General features: G+C 42.1%; 1 protein-coding gene and 1 pseudogene across 4 annotated transcripts in view; one reads left to right on the top strand and one right to left on the bottom strand.

Annotated features, from left to right (window-relative positions):
* PAAF1 (proteasomal ATPase-associated factor 1) overlaps nucleotides 1–15752 on the top strand; it is a 78764-nt gene extending 63012 nt beyond the window's left edge. For all 4 annotated transcript variants that reach the window (XM_011996197.1, XM_011996195.1, XM_011996194.1 and 1 more), the window contains 5 exons: nucleotides 2680–2771; nucleotides 4819–4934; nucleotides 7102–7184; nucleotides 12611–12693; nucleotides 15301–15752. In XM_011996197.1, the coding sequence (XP_011851587.1) occupies nucleotides 2680–2771; nucleotides 4819–4934; nucleotides 7102–7184; nucleotides 12611–12693; nucleotides 15301–15378 (452 nt within the window). In that variant the 3' untranslated portion in view covers nucleotides 15379–15752. The remainder of the gene's footprint in view (nucleotides 1–2679; nucleotides 2772–4818; nucleotides 4935–7101; nucleotides 7185–12610; nucleotides 12694–15300) is intronic.
* Nucleotides 9823–10619, bottom strand: LOC105551054 (annotated as a pseudogene).
* Nucleotides 15753–23060: the final 7308 nt, after the last annotated feature.

The raw sequence follows: 23060 nt of genomic DNA, 5'->3' as shown, positions 1-23060 counted from the left end.
TCTGTGATACCACACAACACTGGCTTTCTTCCTGTTTCATTGACTGCTGCTTCTTAAAGTTCTCCTTTTATGAAACTCCTCTCTTCTACCTTTAAATACTAGAGGGCCCCACTATTAAGTTGTGGGTCCTCAACTGTAACTACAGTTTCTTCCTTTGTGATCTCATCTGTTCCATAGCTATCATTATTTAAACTGATAACGATTTCCAAAGTTCATGTAAAGCATAGACCTCTCACCTGAGTTTCAGACTCTATTTTGATGTCTAATAAATAAGTTGAACTTACCTTGTCTAACAAGGAGTGTTTGATCCCTCCCCACCCCAAACTGTTTTTTTCCATCTCAGAAAATGGCACCACTATCTACCCATTTGCTCAAGCCTGAAGCCTGAGATTCACTCACAGTCTACCCCCTCTTTCCTCATGTCCTGCATCAGCAACGTCTACCATCTCTAACTTCAAAGTGTTTCTAATTTTTCTATTTCTCCCTCTCCCTCCCCTTCTCTCCCTTCCTCCTGCCAACATCCTGGTCCAAACTATCATCACCTATTTCCTGTACTACTGCCTAGACTATTCTCCTATAAGCCATTCTTTTCAGAGCAATCATTGTGGTCATTTAAGAAAATCGTGCGGGGTGTGGTGGCTCACGCCTGTAATCCCAGCACTTTGGGAGGCCGAGGTGGGGAGATCACAAGGTCAGGAGATCGAGACCAACCTGGCTAACACAGTGAAACCCTGTCTCTACTAAAAATACAAAAAATTAGCCGGGGGTGGTGGTGGGTGCCTGTCGTCCCAGCTACTCGGGAGGCTGAGGCAGGAGAATGGCATGAACCTGGGAGGCGGAGGTTGCAGTGAGCCGAGATCGCGCCATTGCACTCCAGCCTGGGTGACAGAGCGAGACTCCATCTCCAAAAAAAAAAGAAAAAGAAAATCGTAAGTCATGTCATGCTCCTGCTTAGAACTCTCCAGTGGCTTCCCTTTGTACATGTTGAAATCCTAACCCCTTACATGGCTTACAAGCAGCTCTTATACTTTCTGACCCCTGCACTTCTCTCCAGTCTCATGTCACACCATCCTCAGCCAGGCCCACTACATTTCAACTACAGGCCTTCAGTTTCTTCTTTCAGTACAGTGGACTCTCCCAGTCTCCAGACTTTGCCTTCTTTTTTTTTTTTTTTTTTAAATTGAGACAGTCTCCCTCTGTCACCCAGACTGGAATGCAGTGGCACATTCTTGGCTCACTGCAACCTCCACCTCCTGGGTTCAAGCAATTTTCCTGCCTCAGCCTCCCGAGTAGCTGGGATTACAGGCATGCACCACCACACCCAGCTATTTTTTGTATTTTCAGTAGAGATGGGGTTTTGCCATGTTGGCCAGGCTGGTCTTGAACTCCTCACCTCAAGTGATCTACCCGCATCGGGCTCCCAAAGTGCTGGAATTACAGGCGTGACCCACCGCATCTGGCCTGACTCTGCCTTCTTTTTCCCTTAGTCTGGAATATACTCCTGCAGCTCTTCACATAACTGGTTTCTGTTCACCTTTCAGATCTCACCGTTCAGTTGAAAAGTTACTTCCACAGAGGCTTTTTAAAGTTAAAGTTTAGGCTGGACGTGGTGGCTCACACCTGTAAACCCAGCACTTTGGGAGGCTGAGGTGGGCGAATTGCTTGAGCCCAGGAGTTTGAGACTAGCCTGGGCAACATAGTGAGACCCCATCTCTATAAAAAAATTTTTTAAAAATAAGTGAAGTTTACATTTAAAGTTACCCTCCCCACTTAGCCTCCCACCAACCTGTTCACTTCTGATCTTATTTTCCTATTTTATTTTCTTTTAGAACTCATCACTTTCTGAAAGTATCCTACTTGTTTATTTACCTATTCACTAGAATCCTTGAGCGTAAGGACCTTATCTGTTTGTTCATCACTGTTTCCTTAGCAGTTAGAATAGTGTGTGATGTCATCACATAGAAGATGAAGGTAAAAAAGAAAAAGAAAAAAAGAATAGTGCCTGATACATAGTAGGCCCTAAAGAAATATTTGGTGAGTGAATGAATACATTTCATTTTCTCCAGGCTGTAAGATCTTTGAGGTCAGAGACTATATTTTCCAGCATTGTATCCCTGCTCCTAGTGTGGTGTCTTCTCACGGTACAAACAACTTAGTATTTTAAAAGTTGGGTTTATTGCCAGCCATGGTGTACACACCTGTAGTCCCAGCTACTCAGGAGGCTGAGGCGGGAGGATTGCTCGCGCCCAGGGATTCAAGGCTGTGGGGTGCTATGTTTGTTCTTGTGAATGGCCCATGCGCTTCAGCCTGGACAACATACTAGACCCTGTCTCAAAAAAGAGTACACACACACACATTTTAAAAATACATTTGGATTTACTGAGGTATCTTTTACATATGGTAGAAGTCACCCTTTTCCTTGGCTACTGGATACCATTAAAAAACATTTTTAAAATGTAAAAATAAAGTCAGTCTTTTTAATTGTATAGTTCTGTGAGTTTTGTCAAATATATCCAGTTTATAAATAATACCACAGTGAGATACAGAACATAATAAATGTTTGCTTTGTAGTAAGTGAATCGCTAACAAAATCAGTAATCAACCATCAGTATTGGTGCTGTGTGGGCACTGCCAGCTGATCAGCCTCACTGTTATTAACATAGTTCATTTGTCATGCAGGTGAACGGGAGGTTGGAACAGAGGCAAAAATGCTGCTGTTGGCCCGGGAAGATAAGAAACTTCAGTGCTTGGGACTACAGAGCAGGCAGCCGGCAAGTGGTTCCTATATGGCCTTTGAACTCTGAGGCAACCTGGGTCGTTCTGTTTCTTAGAAGGCTATTTTGGAAACATTTCTACTTGCTCCCTGTGTTCACTTTTGAGAAAGCTGCCTGAGTAAGAGGAAGTACAGCATAATGATTAAGGGTGTGGGATTTGGAATAAGGGCAACATTTAAATCCCTGTTTGTTTGTTTGTTTGTTTGTTTGTTTGTTTGTTTTTTGAGACAGAGTCTCACTCTGTTGCCCAGGCTGGAGTGCAGTGGCGCAATCTCGGTTCAGCTTACTGCAACCTCCGCCTCCTAGGTTCAAGTGATTCTCCTGCGTCAGCCTCCCGAGTAGCTGGGATTACAGGCCTACCACCATGCCTGGCTAATTTTTATATTTTCAGTAGAGATGGGGTTTCATCATGTTGGCCAGACTAGTCTCAAACTCCTGACCCATGTGATCTACCTTCCTTGACCTCACACCTGGGAGTACAGGTGTGAGCCACTGCACCCGGCCCTAAATCCCAGTTCTTGTGCAACACTTGCAGAGAATAAAAAAAATAAAATAAATCTCAGTTCTTATGTTAATTCTTAATGATTCCAGCATTGGACAAGTTACTTAACCTCTCTGAGCCTGCTTCCTCATCACTAAACTGGGCATAATAGGGTATATGATGAGGATTAAATGCTCTACTGTTTTGTGATCTTTGTTAAGTCACTTTCCTTCTCTGGGCCTTAGTGTGCTATATGTAAAATGATGAAGTTGTATAGATTTTCTTTCTTTATGAGTCCTGCTACCTCTTAGGTAATGTGAAGAAATTCTGAGTAAAGAACTCATGTGGCTGGGAACAATGGCTCATGCCTGTAATCCCAGCTTTCTGGGAGGCCCAGAAAGGGTAGATTGCTTGAGTCCAAGAGTTCAAGACTGGCCTGGGCAAAAAACCCATCTCTATTAATGATACAAAAAATTGGCTGGGCATGGTGGCATGCACCTGTAATTCCAGCTACAGCTACTTGGGAGGCTGAGGTGGGAAGATCACCTTAGCCTGGAAGGTCGAGGCTTCAGTGAGCCAAGATTGTGCCACTGTACTCCAGTCTGGGGAACCAGAGTGAGACCCTGTCTCAAAAAAAAGGACTCATGTATTCAGGACTCTTGATCAATTAATGAACAGACCATTAGTTGGAGTTTCTTCCTACATCTGAATTTTTGCTGGGAAGATTATGCTGTTAACTAAATTCTCTCTTCCCAGAGATTAGATTTTTAAAATTTCCTTCTAGCTCCTGTAATTGTCATCCAGACAACTTTAATGATTTGGTTTGGCCACAGGGTTTGCTGTTTTCGTTTCATCTTATTACTTCATTGTGCTGGTGATACTTCCATTTTCAAAGTTTGTTTCAGGAACATTACCATTTTTGCTAATACCGCCTTTGTACTTGAGTTTTCACACTGGCTTTTACTTCCAGAGGGAAATCAGGTTTTTTTGTTTATTTTGTTTTTTGCCTTTTCTTTTTAGAATGTTTCGGGAAGACATAATCAGTTTGAGCTAACAGTAAGAAGTAAATGAAAATCTAATAATTTCTTTTTCAGATTCATGGGGAGAACTGTGATTCTTTACATCGCTACTTTATTTAAGCCTGTTTATTTTCCTACAAAATACCCTCCTTCAAAAGGTTGAAGTGACATGGAACAAAACTTACATGTGGGAATTGCAAGTGTTTCTCAAATAGAAGGTTGTCATGAAAAAGGGGAAAAGAAGGAATTTTGTTGGTGAGGATACTGTGAGATAGTGTGTTGAGTGGTAATAGTTGGAAAACTGCCACCTCAGAGTATATTACATAAACTGCTCAAGTCCTTAACCAGCCTCAGGTTCCTGAAATCCTGGGAGTATTTCCTTCTCAGTTTTTGGTGAATGTGTAATTTACCATTTGAGAATAATTAAAGGGGGAAGGAAGAAAATATCTCAAAATATAGTGAAATTTTTCCTTTTTTGGTGCCTGTTTATTCTTGGAAACAAATTAATCTCTAAACAGCATTTTTGCCTCCTACTTGTTCCCAGGTGTTCCTCTTTATTGGCTCAGATGCTTTCAACTGCTGTACTTTTCTCTCTGGCTTCTTGCTATTGGCTGGGACTCAAGATGGAAACATTTATCAGCTGGATGTGAGGAGTCCAGGGTGAGTCACTATTCATTTACATGATGCAGGTTTTCTACAGAGTGGAAATTTTTATTGGCTTTAACGTTGATTTAGCCTAGCGTATACATGACTATTGAATCAAGGGTATATTTTTCCGTTTACAAAGGTTTTCTGGTCTGAATTTTCTGATTGTTCTTATTATTCCTGGACTCATATTAAAATATATGATTCATACTATTATGATTGTCTGACTAATGATTGCTGTGAAAATTAAGCTTAAATATAAACTAACATTTCATTTAAATTGATTGTCTAGAACTTTTAACCTTAAAGAGCTCAGTAATTTTCTCTTACATTAGACCCTGGCTACCCTAAGATTGAAAGATTGAATTATTTTTATTTATTTATTTATTTATTTTTTGAGATGGATTCTCACTCTGTCCTCCAGGCTGGAGTACAGTGGTGCCATCTCGGCTTATTGTAACCTCTGCCTCCCGGGTTCAAGCAATTCTCCTGCCTTAGCCTCCTGAGTAGCTGGGATTACAGGCGTGCGCCACCACACCAAGCTAATTTTTGTATATTTAATAGAGACAGGGTTTCACCAGGTTGGTCAGGCTGGTCTCAAACTCCTGACCTCATTATCTGCCCGCCTCAGCCTCCCAAAGTGCTGGGATTACAGGCATGAGCCACTGTACCCAGCCCTGAAAGATTATTTTTAGTTTAAGGAACCCAGCTCTATTAGTTATGTAGTTTTGATCATGACCTTTCTAAACAGGCTTTTCCTTGGTCTTAAAGATACCTAAAGAGAATCACACAATCTCTCTGTTGCAGGATTTAATAATTTCTACAATTCTGTCCCTTCTTCCTTTGATTTCCTTCCTTTTTTCAACTGATATTTATTGAAAATAGCTTCTGTGGGCATCAGGCTTGGTTCAAGGCACTGAAAAACAGAAATAAAAGGTACAGACTCTGGGCTGGGTGTGGTGGCTCACACCTGTAATCCTAGCACTTTGAGACGCTAAGGTGGGTGGATCACCTGAGGTCAGGAGTTCGAGACCAGCCTGGCCAACATGGCGAAACCCCGTTTCTACTGAAAATACAAAAATTAGTTGGGCATGGTGGCGCGTACCTATTATCCCAGCTGCTAGTGTAGCTGAGGCAGGAGGATCGCTTGAACCTGGGAAGTGGAGGTTTCAGTGAGCTGAGATCGTGCCACTGAACTCCAGCCTGGGCAACAGAGCAAGACTCTATCTCAAAAACAAAAACAAAAAACAAAAAACAGACTCTGCCTTTGAGACACCTGGAGTCTAATGGTAAAGATGGACAAGTAAAAGACTGTTGTGCAGTGTGATCGCTTGTCTGACAGGGCTAGCCACAGAAATTTAAGGAAGCACCAGAAAGGAGAGGGAAGGAGGTAAGACTGCTTCTCCAAGGCAATGAGAAACATTGGATCTTGTTGAGTAGGAAGTTGCCAAGTAAAGAAGGAGGAAAAGAGCTGGGCTCGGTAGAATCCCATATATCCAATCCTATATATGAAGGCATGTGAAAGGGATTGTTTTCAGGAGTCTATGACAGGTATGTTCCCTGCATATGAGGGCAGTGGTGAGAAGTGATGCCAGCAGGAAAACAGGAGCTGCTTTGACCTTACCTGCCATTCTAAGTTTATTCCAAGAGCAGGGAAGAAATTACAGTAGATGGTGACTAGCTTATACCTTTTCTTCCATCATTTCAGTTACTTAATATTTTTTTCTTTTTTTTTTTTTTTTTGCCTCCACAGAGATAGGGAATCTCTGATCACTATTATAAAATCACCCTTACATATATATTAAATTGATTCTCACTCAGCTTTCTCTTTCTTTTTTAGAGTCCTGACAATTTTAATATTTTACAACAAATCTTAATTCTTTCGTTAAGTGAAAAGGTTAACATATTGCTAATATTGTTATCTTCAACCCATGTCATACCTGCCTTAAAAACTCAGGATTTGGGTGGCGACTTAGTTCATGTTTAGAGACATGGATGGTTTTAAATGAATTACCTTAATCTGCCAGTTAAGGTTCTTGCCAGGAAAGAAACCATAGAAATGTTTAATCTTTCTCCACATTTTATCCTGTTTGCTCTTATGTGATTAGTCCTATATACTGAATATGGTCAAGTATTGCTTTTGAAGAAAGAAAGTAAAATTTCCCCTTTCTTTGAATCCTAGGGCTCCAGTACAAGTCATCCACAGATCAGGAGCACCAGTTCTATCCCTGCTAAGTTTCAGAGATGGATTCATTGCTAGCCAAGGTGGGTCTATGGGCCAATTGAGAGAGATGCTTCTTTGTAGTTCAGTTAATTAAACATAGTTTTAAGTGTATAATCTCTGGCTGGGTTGGGACATGGTCCCCCATGATTCTTTGGCATATTGTACCTATCAATAGTTTTTATCATTCTGTGTTGTGATTGTCTGCGTCCCCCTCCAGTTCAAGCTCCTTGAGGGTGGTGACTGTGCCTTATTCATGGTGTTATTCCCAGAATTTAGCTCAATGCCCACCACTCTTGTGCCCTAAGGGAGCTCACAGTAAGGCAGACAGACATGTGAACATATGATTGCAGTCCAGTTTGATAAGGACTACATCAGAAGACTGCATGAGGAAATGGAGAATAGCTAATTCTAGAGGCAGGAGTGCTGTCAGCAAGGTCTTTGTGAACTAGGTGACATGTAAACCGATAAAGATTTCACCCACTGGAGATGTAAAGATGGACACTGAAAGCTGAAGCTTTTGTGTATGCAAAGTCATAGATGAGGCAAGAGGGGCACAAGAAGAAGGGCACTAGCATTTCCGGAGAGCCTGCTATCTAGTAGGTACTGTGTTTGATGCTTTACATACATATTCTAGGTAAAGCGAGTACCTTGGTGTAGCCAGGACAAACTCTTTGGAATGGAGTTCAGGAATGATGTTGGGGAAATGCCTGGAACAAAGTGTACATTAAGGGACACTGGATCCTTGTAGGAATGATGCAGGTGAGGAGGACTGGACTATACAGCCTGGAGGGACTACCTACCTACCTTGAGCATTTCAGTATATCAGTTAGGATGTTTTGGGCTGAACATGGTTTAAACAGTTAGGAAAGTGTACTGCTTCACTTAACAAGAAGTCCAGAGTCCATTTCAGATTATATTAATTTAGTGATTTGAAAATAAAAGTCAACCAAGGAGACTAAAGAAACTTGACAGCTAAGTCAGTGGTATTCTAGACTGGATCCAGGATGTTAAGGAAAGACTGGTGAAAAAAAAAAAGGTATGTGTTTAGGTAATAGCAGTGTACCAATATTGACCTCTTAGTTTTGACAAATGTAAGGTGGCAACATTTGGGAAAACCTGAAACTGATTAAGGGCATATGGGAACTTTCTGTATTATCTTTAACTAACTTTTCTGTAAACCTAAAGTCACTCCAAAGTATAATATTTTTATAAAACTTTTTCTTTTTTTTTTTAAAATTTAAAAAACAAATGGGCTGGGCACAGTGGCTCATGCCTATAATCCCAGCATTTTGGGAGGCTGAGGCGGAAGGATCACTTGAGCCCAGGAGTTTGAGACCAGCCCGGGCAACATAGAAGACCCTGTCTCTACAAAAAATAAAAATTAGTCAGGCATGGTGGTTCATTTCTGTGGTCCCAGCTACTCAGGAAGCTGAGGTAGGAGGATCGCTTGAGTCTAGGAGGTGGAGGCTGCAGTGAGCCATGATTGTGCCACTGCATTTCACCCTGGGTGACAAAGCAAGACTCTGTCTCAAAAATAATTTTTTTAATTAAAAAAATATTAAAAAGATAGTGACTGGGCATGGTGGCTCCTGCCTGTAATCCCAGCACTTTGGAAAGCTGAAGCGGGTGGATCCCTTGAGGTCAGGAATTTGAGACCACCCTGGCCAGCATGATGAAACCCTGTCTCCACTAAAAACACAAAATTACTGGGCATGGTGGCACACGTCCGTAGTCCCAGCTACTCAGGAGGCTGAGGCATTAGAATTGCTTGAACCCGGGGCGCGGAGGATGCAGTGAGCTGAGATCACGCCAATGCACTCCTGCCTGGGTGACAGAGCGAGACTCTGTCTAAAAAAAAAAAAAAAAAAAAAAAAAAAAAAAATTAAAAAATAAGGTTGGGCGCAGTGACTCACACCTGTAATCCCAGCACTTTGGGAGGCCAAGGTGGCTAGATCACCTGAGGCCTCGATATTTCTCACCTTTTCTCTCCTACCTGCAGGCCATTTTCCTGATTGTTATCCCAGCACTTTGGGAGATCGAGGAGGGTAGATCACCTGAGGTCAGGAGTTTAAGACCAGCCTGGCCAACATAGCGAAATGCCATCTCTACTAGAAATACAAATATTAGCCGGGCATGGTGGTGTGCACCTGTAATCCCTGGTGAAACTCCCTCTCAAAAAAAAAAAAAAAAAATCTCTGTTTCAAGGTGATGTGTGGGTTATATGAGGAGTAGGAGGTGGAGAAGAGCTGACTCGTACTCTACTTTTGGTACTTTTTTTTTTTTTTTGGAATGTTAGAAATTTCTTTCTTTTTTTTTTTTTTGAGACAGGGTCTTGCTCTGTCGCCCAGGCTGGAGTGCAGTGGCAGCATCTCAGCTCACTGCAAGCTCCATTCCCGAGTTCATGCCATTCTCCTGCCTCAGCCTCCTGAGTAGCTGGGACTACAGGTGCCCGCCACCACGCCTGGCTAATTTTTTGTATTTTTAGTAGAGATAGGGTTTCACCGTGTTAGCCTGGATGGTCTCGATCTCCTGACCTCATGATCCGCCCGCCCTGGCCTCCCAAAGTGCTGGGATTACAGGTGTGAGCCACCGCGCCTGGCCTGAAATTTCTTTATTATTACTTATGCTTACTAAGCACCAGCTTAATACTGCAGAAAATTTCAAATCACTGTTGATAACCCATTTTCTTTTCTCCCACCCGAATTCTTGATCAAGAGTTTTTCAAGTAAAGACATGCTCTTCTCTCTTGTGTATAAAACGTTGTGAAATAAAGGCAAAGTATTGTGTATATCTTGCTGGAAAATGCTGCTTAGGGCTCTGGAGATGGTGGCTGCCCCTGCTCCTTTCACTGTCCAGGTCTTGAAAGACTCTAGTTCATGAACTGTCTCTTCACAGAGCAAGTCCACCACTTGCTGCGTTTATCATTCTGAGGGTTGAAAACTTTCTTACAAAGTCTCAGTCCAGTCTCTTGCCTTACCTGTTGTAAATAGGCCCTTATCACTTCATCTTCCTGTTTGTTTGCAGGTTTGGGATAAATTGCATTAAGTGGAAAACTGGGCTCTCCAGGAACAGAAAAGTTAGTGATTCCCAGTGTATACATTTCTTTCTCACCCTGGCTTTTGGAATTGCACTTTTGGAGTTCCTTTAGACACTCAGAAACGTAGAGAGAGATATAGGTCAAGGTCCTATCAGCTTCATTATTAACTTCATAGTTTTTGAAGAAGACATTGGCCTTGAGGTAATAGATGGCTTCATCCACAGTATCAATATCTTTTGTCTCTCTTGGGGCAGGTCCTTTGAATTGACTTCTGATAGGTAACAGTGCCATGTTTCCAATGAGTTCGGTGTCAGAATCCATGAGAGAAGAGTGGTAAGCTGGCATCTTGGTGGCTCCTGGGTTTCAACCCAGAGGAGCAGATTTTTTGTACTTTTCTACTTTTCTGCTGGGAAGAAGGCAAGGCATAACTTCCAGTACTGATATCTAAAGGCAAAGGGAGTAAGATTATAGCTCTGTTTTCAGAGGACAAAACTAAGACCAGTAAGAGAAAGTTATCAGAAACCACATTCCAGTTAATTATAAAGGAAAAGCTTTCTTTTCCTTAAGAAAGAAGCTGCCCTTAAGGTAGTGAGCACCCCTAACTCTGGCGATGGGCAAGTGTAGGCTGTTTGGCCGCTCTGCCATGTGCTATAGAGGGAGTTCTGTACTGGTTTAGAAGTTGGATATAGATGATCTTTGAGGTCCTTTGGAACTCTTTATTAGTGAGGAGGTTTAAATTGCCAGATGAAACAAAATAAAAAACTTTTTTGATGGAAATTGCCAAACATATCTAAAAGTAGAGAAAATAGCACAATGAACCTGCTATACCCATTGTCCAACGTAAGCTATTATCAATATATGGCTAATCTTGTTTTACCCATTCCCTTGCATTCCTCATTTCATATATTTTGAAATATATCATGAGCATCTTATTTCACCTGTCAGCATTTCTATATGTCTCTCTCAAAGATAAGGATTCATTGTTGGAGAAGATGATTTTTAATAATAATGCAAGAAAGGGTAAGGTACTACCTTGTATATGCTGCTGCTTGGAATGTAGATTAACAGATAAATTTGGAAAACAGTTTTTCAGATTTCCAAAAAGTTTGAAAAGGTTAATTAATATCTGCTGATTCTTTTCCAGGTCTTTATATATACAAAGTCAGAAAAAACTGTATGCATAAAGATATTCATTTATGCACATGCTGTCAACCATGAAAAATAGGCACAAAAAATAGATAAAAATGTTAACAGTAATTGCCTTTGAATGGTAGATTGGGGTGATTTTTCTACCCCTGCTTTGTTTATTTTTAAAGTTTTGTTCAATGAGCATGTACTACTTCTATTTATTTATGTATTTATATATTTATTTTGAGACAGAGTCTCATTCTGTTGCTTAGGTTGGAGTGCAGTGGCACCATCTTGGCTCACTGCAACCTCTGCTTCCTGGGTTCAAGCAATTCTCCTGCCTCAGCCTCCTGAGTATCTGGGATTACAGGCGTGGACCACCACGCTCAGCTAATTTTTTTTGTATTTTTACTACTTTTATATTAACAAAAAGAAATCACCTCATTAAGCAGTTTATAGATCACCCCAAGTTTCATTTGTCCATGCTCTTTTAAGAATTAGATATACTTTTACTTTCTTAGTGTTAACTGTCCTCTTTCTCCTAGTGTATACAGTCAAATTTACAGATTGAGGAATAATCTGGGAACATTTTAATAGGGAATATCTACACAAATATTTCTTTAAAAAATGTTAAGGACTTTTTTTAGACATTCCCTATTAAAAATAATCTAGGATAAGTTTATAAATACACACACACACTCACACACACACACACCTGTGGTTGCTTGCTCTGTGCCTTTGGCTGGCATTGCTAATCAAAGACATCCCTTCTTCCCACAGAACTCGCACTTGCTCTTCAAATCCACCCCAGCTCAGCATTCTAGGCAGCCACTATGGGTTATCATAATTGGCCCACATAGGCCGGGCATGGTGGCTCACGCTTGTAATCCCAGCACCTTGGGAAGCTGAGGCGGGTGGATGGATCACCTGAGGTTGGGAGTTTGAGACAAGCCTGGCCAACATGGTGAAGCCCCATCTCTACTAAAAATACAAAAATTACCCAGGTGTGGTGGCGGTCACCTGTAATCCCAGCTGCTTGGGAGGCTGAGGCAGGAGAATTGCTTGAACCCAGGAGGTGGAGGTTGCAGTGAGCTGAGATCGCGGCATAGTACTCCAGCCTGGACAACAAGAACGAAACTCTGAAAAAAAAGATGGCCCACATAATAAGATCTATTTGCCATTCTGGGTCTTTGGACCATCTTCTTTACACTAGTGATCTACAGAAGCAAATAAAAATAGTGAGTGTTTAAACTCTGGATAGAGTTTTCTCTTAGTTATATCAATTTTCTTTCTGCCTTTCAGGTGATGGAAGCTGTTTTATTGTCCAGCAAGACTTAGACTATGTCACTGAGCTCACTGGGGCTGACTGTGACCCTGTGTACAAGGTACAGGCCTGAACAACACTAGACCTGGGTGATTCTCATGGGAGATCTAGGGCTTTTATGAGACTGAATCCAGATACCTTGTGGTCATTAGGGATGATAAAATAGTGCTTATTGTATAGGCAGTGTGGTAGGATGGGAAGAAATTAAGAGCTTAAGTCAGAGGTGACGTCTGGGCCAGGCATGGTGGCTCATGCCTGTAATTCCAGCACTTTGGGAGGCCGAGACAGGTGGATCACTTGAGGTCAGGAGTTCAAGACCAGCCTGGCCAGCATGGTGAAACCCGTCTCTACTAAAAATACAAAAAAATTAGCTGGGCGTGGTGGTATACGCCTGTAGTTCTAGCTGCTTGGGAGGCTGAGGCAGGAGAATCACTTGAACCTGGGAGGTGGAGGCTGCAGTGAGCCCCGAGATCGCACCACTACACTCCAGCCTGGGCAACAGAGTGAGACTCTATCTCAAAAAAAAAAAAAAAAAAAAATAGTGACTTCTGGCTGACAGCTGTACCCCCAGCACTTCTGGAGGCTGAAGCAGGTGGATCACTTGAGTCCAGGAGTTCGAAACCAGCCTGGGCAATAAGATGAGACCCCCCATCTCTACAAAAAATACAGAAAAATTAGCTGGGCATGGTGGCGCACATGCCTGTAGTCCCAGCTACTCATTTGGGAGGCCAAGATGGGACGATTGCTTGGGCCTGGGAAGTTGAGGCTGCCATGAGCTGTGATCGTGTCACTGCACTCCAGCCTGGGCGAAGAGTGAGACCCTGTTTCAGAAAAAAAAAAAAAAGTTCATCACTTACTGGCTCTAGAAACTTAAAAACTTACTTTACCTCACTAGTCTGTCAATTCATCTGTAAAATGAAGATAGTAATATGAAAACTCCTTGTAAATACATTCTATAAATATTACTCATTATTATTATTATTAAGACTTCTGGACTGATTTTCTCATTTGATTAGAATAGAAAGAGAAAAACAAAAGGGGAAATATTTATTGACCAGACGCTGTGCTGAACGTTTTATATACATTATCTCATGTAATCTTTGTTACCATTTGTTGAGGTGTAGGTATTATTATTCCTATTTTTTCCTATAATTTAAAAAAAGTTGTACAATTAATATCTGTAAAAGTTCAAACAATACAGAATGATACAGATTTAAAAGTCTCCTTTATGACCTTTTTGGTTCCCTTCCTCTTTTCCAGAAGTAACTAGCGTTAACAGTTTGGCACATATTTTTCAAGACTATTTTCAGAGAATTTGTACACTTACATCTTTATGTATTGATGTGAATAATATACTTTTATCTTCAGTTTGTACATAATTGAGACTATTCTCTATATAGTGCCCTGTGACTTTTATTTAAATTACCGTCTTAGAGCTGTTTCCAGGTAAATGCATATAGATCTATTTCTTTTTTCTTTTTTTTTTTTTTGAGATGGAGTTTCGCTGTTGTTACCTAGCCTGGAGTGCAATGGCACAATCTCAGCCCACTGCAGCCTCTGCCTCCCAGGTTCAAGTGATTCTCCTGCTTCAGCCTCCCAAGTAGCTGGGATTACAGGCATGCGCCACCACGCCTGGCTAATTTTGTATTTTTAGTAGAGACAGGGTTTCTCCATGTTGGTCAGGCTGGTCTTGAACTCCCGACTGAGGCCTGCCTTGGCCTCCCAAAGTGCTGGGATTACAGGCGTGAGCCACTGTGCCTGGCCATCCATTTCATTTTTTAAAATTCTTGTGTAGTGTTCCAGCCGGGTGCGGTGACTTACGCCTGTAATCCCAGCACTTTGGGAGGCCGAGGCAGGTGGATCATGAGGTCAGGAGATTGAGACCATCTTGGCTAACACGGTGAAACCCCATCTCTACTAAAAATACAAAAAATTAGCCAGGCATGGTGGCAGGTGCCTGTAGTCCCACCTACTCTGGAGGCTGAGGCAGGAAAATGGCGTGAACCCGGGAGGCGGAACTTGCAATGAGCCAAGATGGTGCCACTGCACTCCAGCCTGGGCGACAGAGCCGAGATTCTGTCTCAAAAAACAAAAAACAAACAAAATTCTTGTATAGTGTTCCATATTTTGAATCAACATATTTCCATTGTACAAATGAGGCAACTGGGGCCCGGGGGGTTGAGAAAGTTGCCCTAGGTCATGCAGCTAGTTGGTAGTAAAGCTGAGATTAAGTTAACTCCAGAATTCATGCTGTTTTCCTTGAAGAGTTGATGAAATCCTCCTCAGAAAAAAAGACACATATTCAGTACTTTTTTGTATTCAATTTTATAAGGTTCAAGAGTAGCCAAGCTCATCTATGAACCATCTCCTCCCCAGAGGCAGACCATCTGTGCTCAACCTGAACAACACTAATGGGTTTGCTTTCCACTTGGACCGATTAGTTTCTCTGTTCTATAGTCATGGGTGCATCCCAACCATTGGTGATTGGGATGCTGGCATCACTATGAGCCAGCAATTTTTGTAAGCACATAATCATGGATGTAATTCTGTTGCCTTCATAAAGCCTTCTCAGACTCCCTGGGACTAGTGTCTGTCAATCATAAGCCTCCATCTTTTTGAAATGGAAGAATCCCAGGCTTCCTTTTAACTGTGAATTCTTGTGTTCTAGGTAGCCACATGGGAGAAGCAGATCTACACATGCTGTCGAGATGGTCTTGTACGACGCTACCAGCTTTCTGACCTCTGACTTCTTGGAAAGAGCAGTCCTGGTTAGTGAAAAGGTTTGACCCTGATCAACAATGAGCAGAAACATCATCAAACCTTCCCAAGGACCATGGCCCTTAGTGTCTTGGGCACCCCTTGGAAATCACAGAAAGTCAGCTGTACTGGCTATATGGAACTCTCATGCCAAGACCTACTTTGAACTGAATAGGAAGGTCACTGGGCCCACTGCATTTGTCCCAACTTCTCCTTGTATAAACGTACCCCAGCAACACAGGGCAAGGATATAGATGCTTTTAGTTTGTTCTTAAACCAGTTGTGTTAAATGTTTACAAGGATCTCAGTACTAAAACTTGTTTTCTGGAGGAAATAAAGAAAATATGTTTGGAGGTGCCTGAATATGAAAAACTTTGTTAAAAACTCTTACTCCAGCAAAAAGTCGGTTAGGATGATGGAATTCCTTCCTCAGCACTCCCTGTTGCCTGACCATAGAGAAGGCCTGCTTGGCAGTAGCAACAAATGTCCTGTAAGAGATTCTTATGCAGGTGGTAACCAACTGTCCCAGTTTGCTTGGAACTAAGGGGTTTTCTGTGACTTGAAACTTGCAGTGCCAAAACTGGGGCAGTCTCAAACCAACATAATTGGTCAGCCTATATGTAGGGGAGGAAATTGAGTCATAATCATTGTAAAGGCATTGGCTGTCAAAGTGTGGTTCTTAGAACAGCAGCATCAGTATCACTGGGGAACTTGATGGGAAATAGAAATTGTTAGAGCCAATCCTAGACTTAAATCAGAAATTCTACGGGTGCAGCCAGCAATCTGTAGTTTAACAAGGATTCCAGGTGATTCTGATGTATGCTAAAGCTTGAGAGCCACTGATCTAGAGGAAGAAATGGTGGAGGGCACTTTAGTCACAGCTGGAACCCAGGGCTCAAAATGACAAGATTGGCCTGTAGGAGATGAGGCCACAGGGGTTGGCAGAGCCCAGCTAGTGAAGGAGTAGGAATATCAGCTAAGGAGCTCAGACTTCAAGTGGTTGGCAGTGGGGAACCGCTGAAGGGTTTTAAGCAAGAGAATGGCATGGTCCTTTTTTCTCTAAACGTAAAAATGGAATCATAATATATGTATTCCATGGCTTATTTTCACTTAATGTCTCTGAGATTTTCCATCTCAGTACATGTAGATGTTCCTCATTCTTTTTTAATAATGTCCAGAATGGGGATACCATATTATTTATATTTTTGAGATTATTAGAGAAAAGTTTCTTGAAAGATGTGACACTTGAGCTGGGACATGCAGATTAAGATTTCAATTTATTTAAGGGAGGAAGGTCATTTCATTCCTGGCTGGGGTAATAATATTGTTGACAGAGTTCTTTTTTTTTTTTTTTTGAGACGGAGTCTCGCTCTGTCACCCAGGCTGGTGCGATCTTGGCTCACTGCAACCTGCACCTGTCAGGTTCAAACGATTCTCCTGCCTCAGCCTTCCGAGTAGCTGGGACTGCAGGCATGCACTACCATGCCCGGCTAAATTTTTTTTGTGTGTATTTAGTAGAGATAGGGTTTCACCATGTTGGCCAGGCTGGTCTCAAACTCCTGACCTTGTGATCCACCTGCCTTGGCTTCCCAAAGTGTGGGATTACAGGTGTGAGCCACTGTACCCGGCCACTAGAGTTCTTAAAGGCGTATTCTCATGTAAATTTTTTTTTTTTTTTTAAAGACAGGGTCTTGCTTTGTTGCCCAGGCTGGAGTGCTTTGGCATGATTATAGCTTACTTCAGCTTTAACCTCCTGGGCTCAAGCAATTCACTTCAGCCTTCCAAGTTGCTGAAACCATGGGTGCACACCACCACACTTGGCTAATTTTTAAAATTTTTTGTAGCGACAGAGTCTCACCATGTTGTCCATGCTGGTCTCAAACTCCTGAACTCAAGTGTTCCTCCCACCTTGGCCTCTCATAGTGCTGACATTACAGGCATGAGCCACCACACTCAACCAGGAACTTTGTCTTAACTTTAAATCCCATTTTTTTCTACAACGCCCTGTTGCTTAAACCAAAGTGTAAAAAGAAAATACTCTAATTCATTTAATATCTACTCTGTTCTAGATACTATATTTATATATCTAATCAAAAAGCAAATGTTATTATTTGTTTTATTCTGATAAGGAAACTGAGACTCAATACAGTAAATACCAGAGGCTTCCTTGGACAGTCTATACACCTGCTACACTGTGTAATCACAGGCAGGGAGCAAGAGACCTTTGTGACCAGAGCAATTTCATTTCAAGGTGCAATTTGTGACAGGGTCAGGTAGACCAGAATGGACATATTCCAGAACTTAGAAATATTAAATCCTAGGAGCTCCAGGTGGAACATCTAAGAAGTCAGATTAAGAAAACAGGATGAGGCTGGGCGCAGTGGCTCACTCCTGTAATCCCAGCACTTTGGGAGGCCAAGACGGGTGGATCACCCGAGGTCGGGAGTTCGAGACCAGCCTGACCAACATGGAGAAACCCTATCTCTACTAAAAACACAAAATTAGCCGGGCATGGTGGCGCATGTCTGTAATCCCAGCTACTTGGGAGGCTGAGTCAGGAGAATCACTTGATCCCAGGAGGCAGAGGTTGCAGTGAGCTCAGATTGTGCCATTGCACTCTCACCTGGGCAACAAGAGCGAAACTCTGTCTCAAAAAAAAAATGGGCTGGGTGTGGTGGCTCACACCTGTAATCCCAGAACTTTGGGAGGCTGAGGTGGGCAGATCACAAGGTCAGGAGATCGAGACCATCCTGGCTAACACAGTGAAACCCCATCTCTACTAAAAATACAAAAAAAAATTTAGCCAGGCATGGTGGCAGGCGCCTGTAGTCCCAGCTACTTGGGAGGCTGAGGCAGGAGAATGGCGTGAACCCGGCAGGTGGAGCTTGCAATGAGCCGAGATTGGGCCACAGCACTCCAGCCTGGGCGACAGAGCAAGACTCTTATCTCAAGAAAAACAAAACAGGATGAAACGTTGTCATTTATTTGTAGAATCTGAAACATTTGAACTCATAGAAGCAGTGAGTAGAAGAGCCAGCGTGGTGGCTCATGCCTGTAATTCCAGCACTTTGGGAGGCTGGGGTGGGTGGATCGCTTGAGCCCAGGAGTTGGAGACCAGTCTGGGCAACATGAGGAAACTCTGTCTCTTTAAAAATACAAAAATTAACCAAGCGTAGTGGTGGGCACCTGTAATCCCAGCTACTCAGGAGGCTGAGGCAGGAGAATCACTTGAACCCGGGAGGTGGAGGTTGCAGTGAGCCAAGATCGCACCACTTCACTCCAGCTTGGGTAACAGAGCGAGACTGTCTCAAAAAAAAAAATACATATACACACACACACACACACACACACACATAGACACACACGTGTATATTTTGATACTTTTATATTTTTATGTATATATACATATATTTTATATATACATATTTACATATATTGTATGTATGTATATATAATATACTGTAATATATAATATATATAATATATGTGTGTTTATATATATAGAAGCAGTGAGTAGAATGGTGGTTACAGAGACATGGGGAGGAGGAATGGGGAAAATGATAGTCATAGGGCTTAAAGTCTCAGGAGGAATATATTGTTTTTTGAGATCTATTGCATAGCATGGTAGATTGCTAAGAGTAAATTTCAAATGTTCTCAACCCAAAAAATGTTAAGCATATGAGGTGATGGATATGTTAACTGGCTTGATTTAATTATCCCACATTGTATTTATAAGTCACAATAGGACTTTGTGCCCCATAATTATAAACAGGGATAAATTGTCAATTTACAATTAAAAAAAAGAAAACAGGATAAGGAAGGATATGGCTGAGTACACACAACACGTGAATGTCTGTGAGTTCCCATTCCAGGGCTCACTATTCTACATTGCCACCACATTCGTCCACTCCTTTTCATAGGTCTCTAGAGTCGATGTCCCAGTTGTGATATATACAGTGACCCTTGACAGCTGCTCTGAAATCCGGACCCAAACAGAAGGAAAGGAGGCCAGCTCTCAGGTGCTCCATAGCCTTGTCCACTGAAAGGAAGGAGCCCCTGTTTTTAGCAGACAAAGCTTTTCCTTTTTTTTCTTTAGGATTAAGGAGTGCATTCTGGGTAAGGAAGGGTAGGACACTGACAGCTCTACAGACTCAGTGAACTGTGCTAGACGGTGTTTCTTGGCTTTGGGATGCCGCCTTGTGACTTCTTATGAGAAATACCTTTCTCTCCAGACCTGAAAAGCTGGCAGCAGCATCAGCTATTCAGCATGTACATGTACTTGGTACCAGGCACAGGCCTCACAATAGGTAGATTTCTTTTCTAAACAATACTCTTTGTGCATATACTTCTATGTTCTTTTTCTGTTTTAACTTTTATTTTGCCAATAACCTTAAACTTGCAGAAAAATTGCAAGAATAGTACAAAGGATAGGAAACAGACATGAGAAATATTTAAAAATAATAAAAAGAATAAAAAAGAATAGCATCAAGGATTTCAGTACACCCTCACCCAAATCTCCCAGTTGCTGACTTTTTTTTTTTTTTGTGACAGAGTCTCACTCCGTCACCCAGGCTGGAGTCAAGTGGCGCGATCTTGGCTCACTGCAACCTCTGCTTCCCAGGTTCAAGCGATTCTCCTGCCTCAGTCTCCTGAGTAGCTGGGATTACAAGGGTGCACCACCACGCCTGACTGATTTTTGTATTTTTAATAGAGACAGGGTTTCACCATGTTAGCCAGGTTGGTCTCAAACTCCTGATCTCAAATGATCCACCCGCCTCAGACTCCCAAAGTGCTGGGATTACAGGTGTGAGCCACCGTGCCTGGCCCAGTTGTCAACTTTGTATTATGTTTGCTTTATCACCCTCTTTCTGTATATATGTGCACAGATTATATATGCTATATTTTTTCTGACTCATTTGAGAGTAATATGTAAATGTTATATTCTATTACTCTATTACCATTTGTGATGGTAAATTTTATGTGTCAGCTTGACTGGCCATGGTGCCCAGATAGTTGGCCAGTTTTCTGGATGTTTCTTTCAAGGTATTTTTTTTTTTTTTTTAATGAGATGAACATTTAAAATCAGTGAATTTGGGGGCTGGGTGAGGTGGCTCAGGCCTGTAATCCCAGCACTTTGGGAGGCCAAGGCGAGCGGATTACTTGAGGTCAGGAGATAGAGACCACTGGCCAACATTGTGAAACCCTATGTCTACTAAAAGTACAAAAATTAGCCAGGTGTAGTGGCAGGAGCGTGTAATTCCAGCTACTCGGGAGGCTGAGGCATGAGAATCACTTGAACCCAGGAGGCAAAGGTTGCAGTAAGCCAAGATTGCACCACTGCACTCCAGTCTGGGCAACAGAGGTAGGCTCTGTCTTTAAAAAAACAAAAAACAAAAATCAGTGAATTTTGGCTGGACACAGTGGCTGACGCGTGTAATCCCAGCACTTTGGAAGGCTAAGGCAGAAGCGTTGCTTGAGCCCAGGAGTTCAAGACCAGCCTGGGCAACACAGGGAGCCCTTGTCTCTACCAAAGAAAAAAAATTAGCCAGGTGGTGGGGTGTGGCACACTCCTGAAGTCCAGCTACTCAAGAGGCTGAAGTAGGAGGATCGATTGGGCCCTGAAGGTTGAGGCTTCTGTGAGCCATGATCATACCACTGAGCTGCAGCCTGGGCAACAGAGCAATACCATGTCTCAAAAAATAAATGAATAAAATAAAATCAGTGGATTTTGAGTAAAGCAGATTACCCTCCATAGTGTGATAGTGTGAGTGGGCCACATCCAGTCAGCTGAAGCCCTTAATACAACAAAGACTGTTGTTCCCCAAGCAAGAAGTTCTGTCAACAGACTGCCTTTGGATTCAGACTGCAGTTCTTTCCTGAATCTCCAGACCATCAGCCTACCCTAACAGTGTCTGGATTTGCCAAGCCTCCTGTGAGCCAATTCCTTAAATGTCTCTCTCTCTTTCTATGTATATATACACATACATACACATATCTATATGAAAACAGAACCTACACATCTTATTGGTCCTGCTTCTCTGGAGAGACCTGACATATGTCATTGTATGGATATATACCACATTTTTATCCATTCATCAGTTGATGACATTTGGGCTGTTTCCACTTTTTAGCTATTTTGAAATACACTGCTAGCAGCATTCATGTGCAAGTTCTTGTGTTAACATATGCCTTCAGTTCTATTTGGTATATACCTAACTGTGGAATTGCTGGGTCATATGGTACCTATATTTAACTTTTTGAGGGGCTGCCAACTGTTTTCCAAAGTGACTGTAACCATTTTATATCCTCACTAGCAGTGTATGAGGGTTCTGGTTTTTCCATGTCCTTGTTTTTTATTTATTAATTTTTTTTTCTGAGACAGAGTTTCGCTCTTGTTGCCCAGGCTGGAGTGCAATGGCATGATCTCGGCTCACTACAACCTCCACCTCCCAGGTTCAGGCGATTCTCCTGCCTCAGACTCCTGAGTAGCTGGGATTACAGGCATGCGCCACAACACCTGGCTAATTTTTGCATTTTTAGTAGAGACAGGGTTTTACCATGTTGGTCAAGTGAACTCCTGACCTCAGGTGATCCACCTGCCCCAGCCTCCCAAAGTGCTGGGATTACAGGCTTGAGCCACAACGCCCAACTATGTCCTTGTTTTTTTCCATTTTTAAAGTTATAGTCCATTGATGTTAAGGTGGTTAAAATGGTGTCTTCCAGGTTTCTCCACAGAAAATTAATAAGCATTTTGTGGGGAGCTACTTTGAAACTATATAAATATCCTGTTCCCATGAAACTTACATCAACTAGTTTTAGCATTCTTTGATGATTCTTATCTGAATCAGTTATTCCCATGCTATTAGTAATTGTCAAAGGGTGACTTTCTTATTTCATCATTTTTTCTATATTTATAATTAGCATTCTACCATAAGGTAGAACTTCCCTTCTCCCCCATTTATTTATTTATTTAGTCATTTGCTTGTTTGTTCATTCATAGATATATCAGTGTGGACTACTCATGGATTCATATTCTATGACCACAACTCATTCTTACTATCATTTACTTTGATGCTTAAATTGTCCCAGTTTGGCCAGTGGACACTCCTTCAAGCTGGATCCTGTGTCCTTTTGACATGTTCCCATCATTCTCTGAGCACTTCCATCTTTTCTGGTACCACAAGATGTTCCAGCCTCACCCTGTATTTTTCCAGCCCCAGCCCTAGAACCAGTCACTTGTGTAAGGGGCCCTGGTTCCATTTAGTAGAGAATGGTATTCAGAAACCAAGATCTGGGCACTAGTATACTCTGTTACTGGAGTGTTCCTGCTTCGAGGCCCTATCGGGGACAGTACACGAATGGCCCTTTCCACATCCATCATATTCTGTAGTAAAAAGCATGAGTTCACACTGATGTCTCCAGTTCCAGCCCACCTCCACATGTTTTATCCTACCCTTCCATGTACATACTTCCTTTCTTCAATAGTGAGGAACTTGCCTCTCCTAATCCTCAATATAGTCACTGATTTTGGAGTACCTCTGTGAATAACCAACCTGCCAGGACACAGGCCAGCTCCTCCTGTTTTACCCACCCCCTGCACACATGGTTGTCACTCAGATGGGGTCTTCCTCTCTCCCTCCACTGAAAGGACACAAAGATAGATGTGTACCC

The sequence above is a fragment of the Mandrillus leucophaeus genome, unplaced genomic scaffold (assembly GCF_000951045.1).
Source record: "Mandrillus leucophaeus isolate KB7577 unplaced genomic scaffold, Mleu.le_1.0 Scaffold504, whole genome shotgun sequence".
NCBI lineage: Eukaryota > Metazoa > Chordata > Mammalia > Primates > Cercopithecidae > Mandrillus > Mandrillus leucophaeus.
Note: the sequence above shows the minus strand (reverse complement) of the source record. Positions and strands in the feature narration are given on the sequence as shown.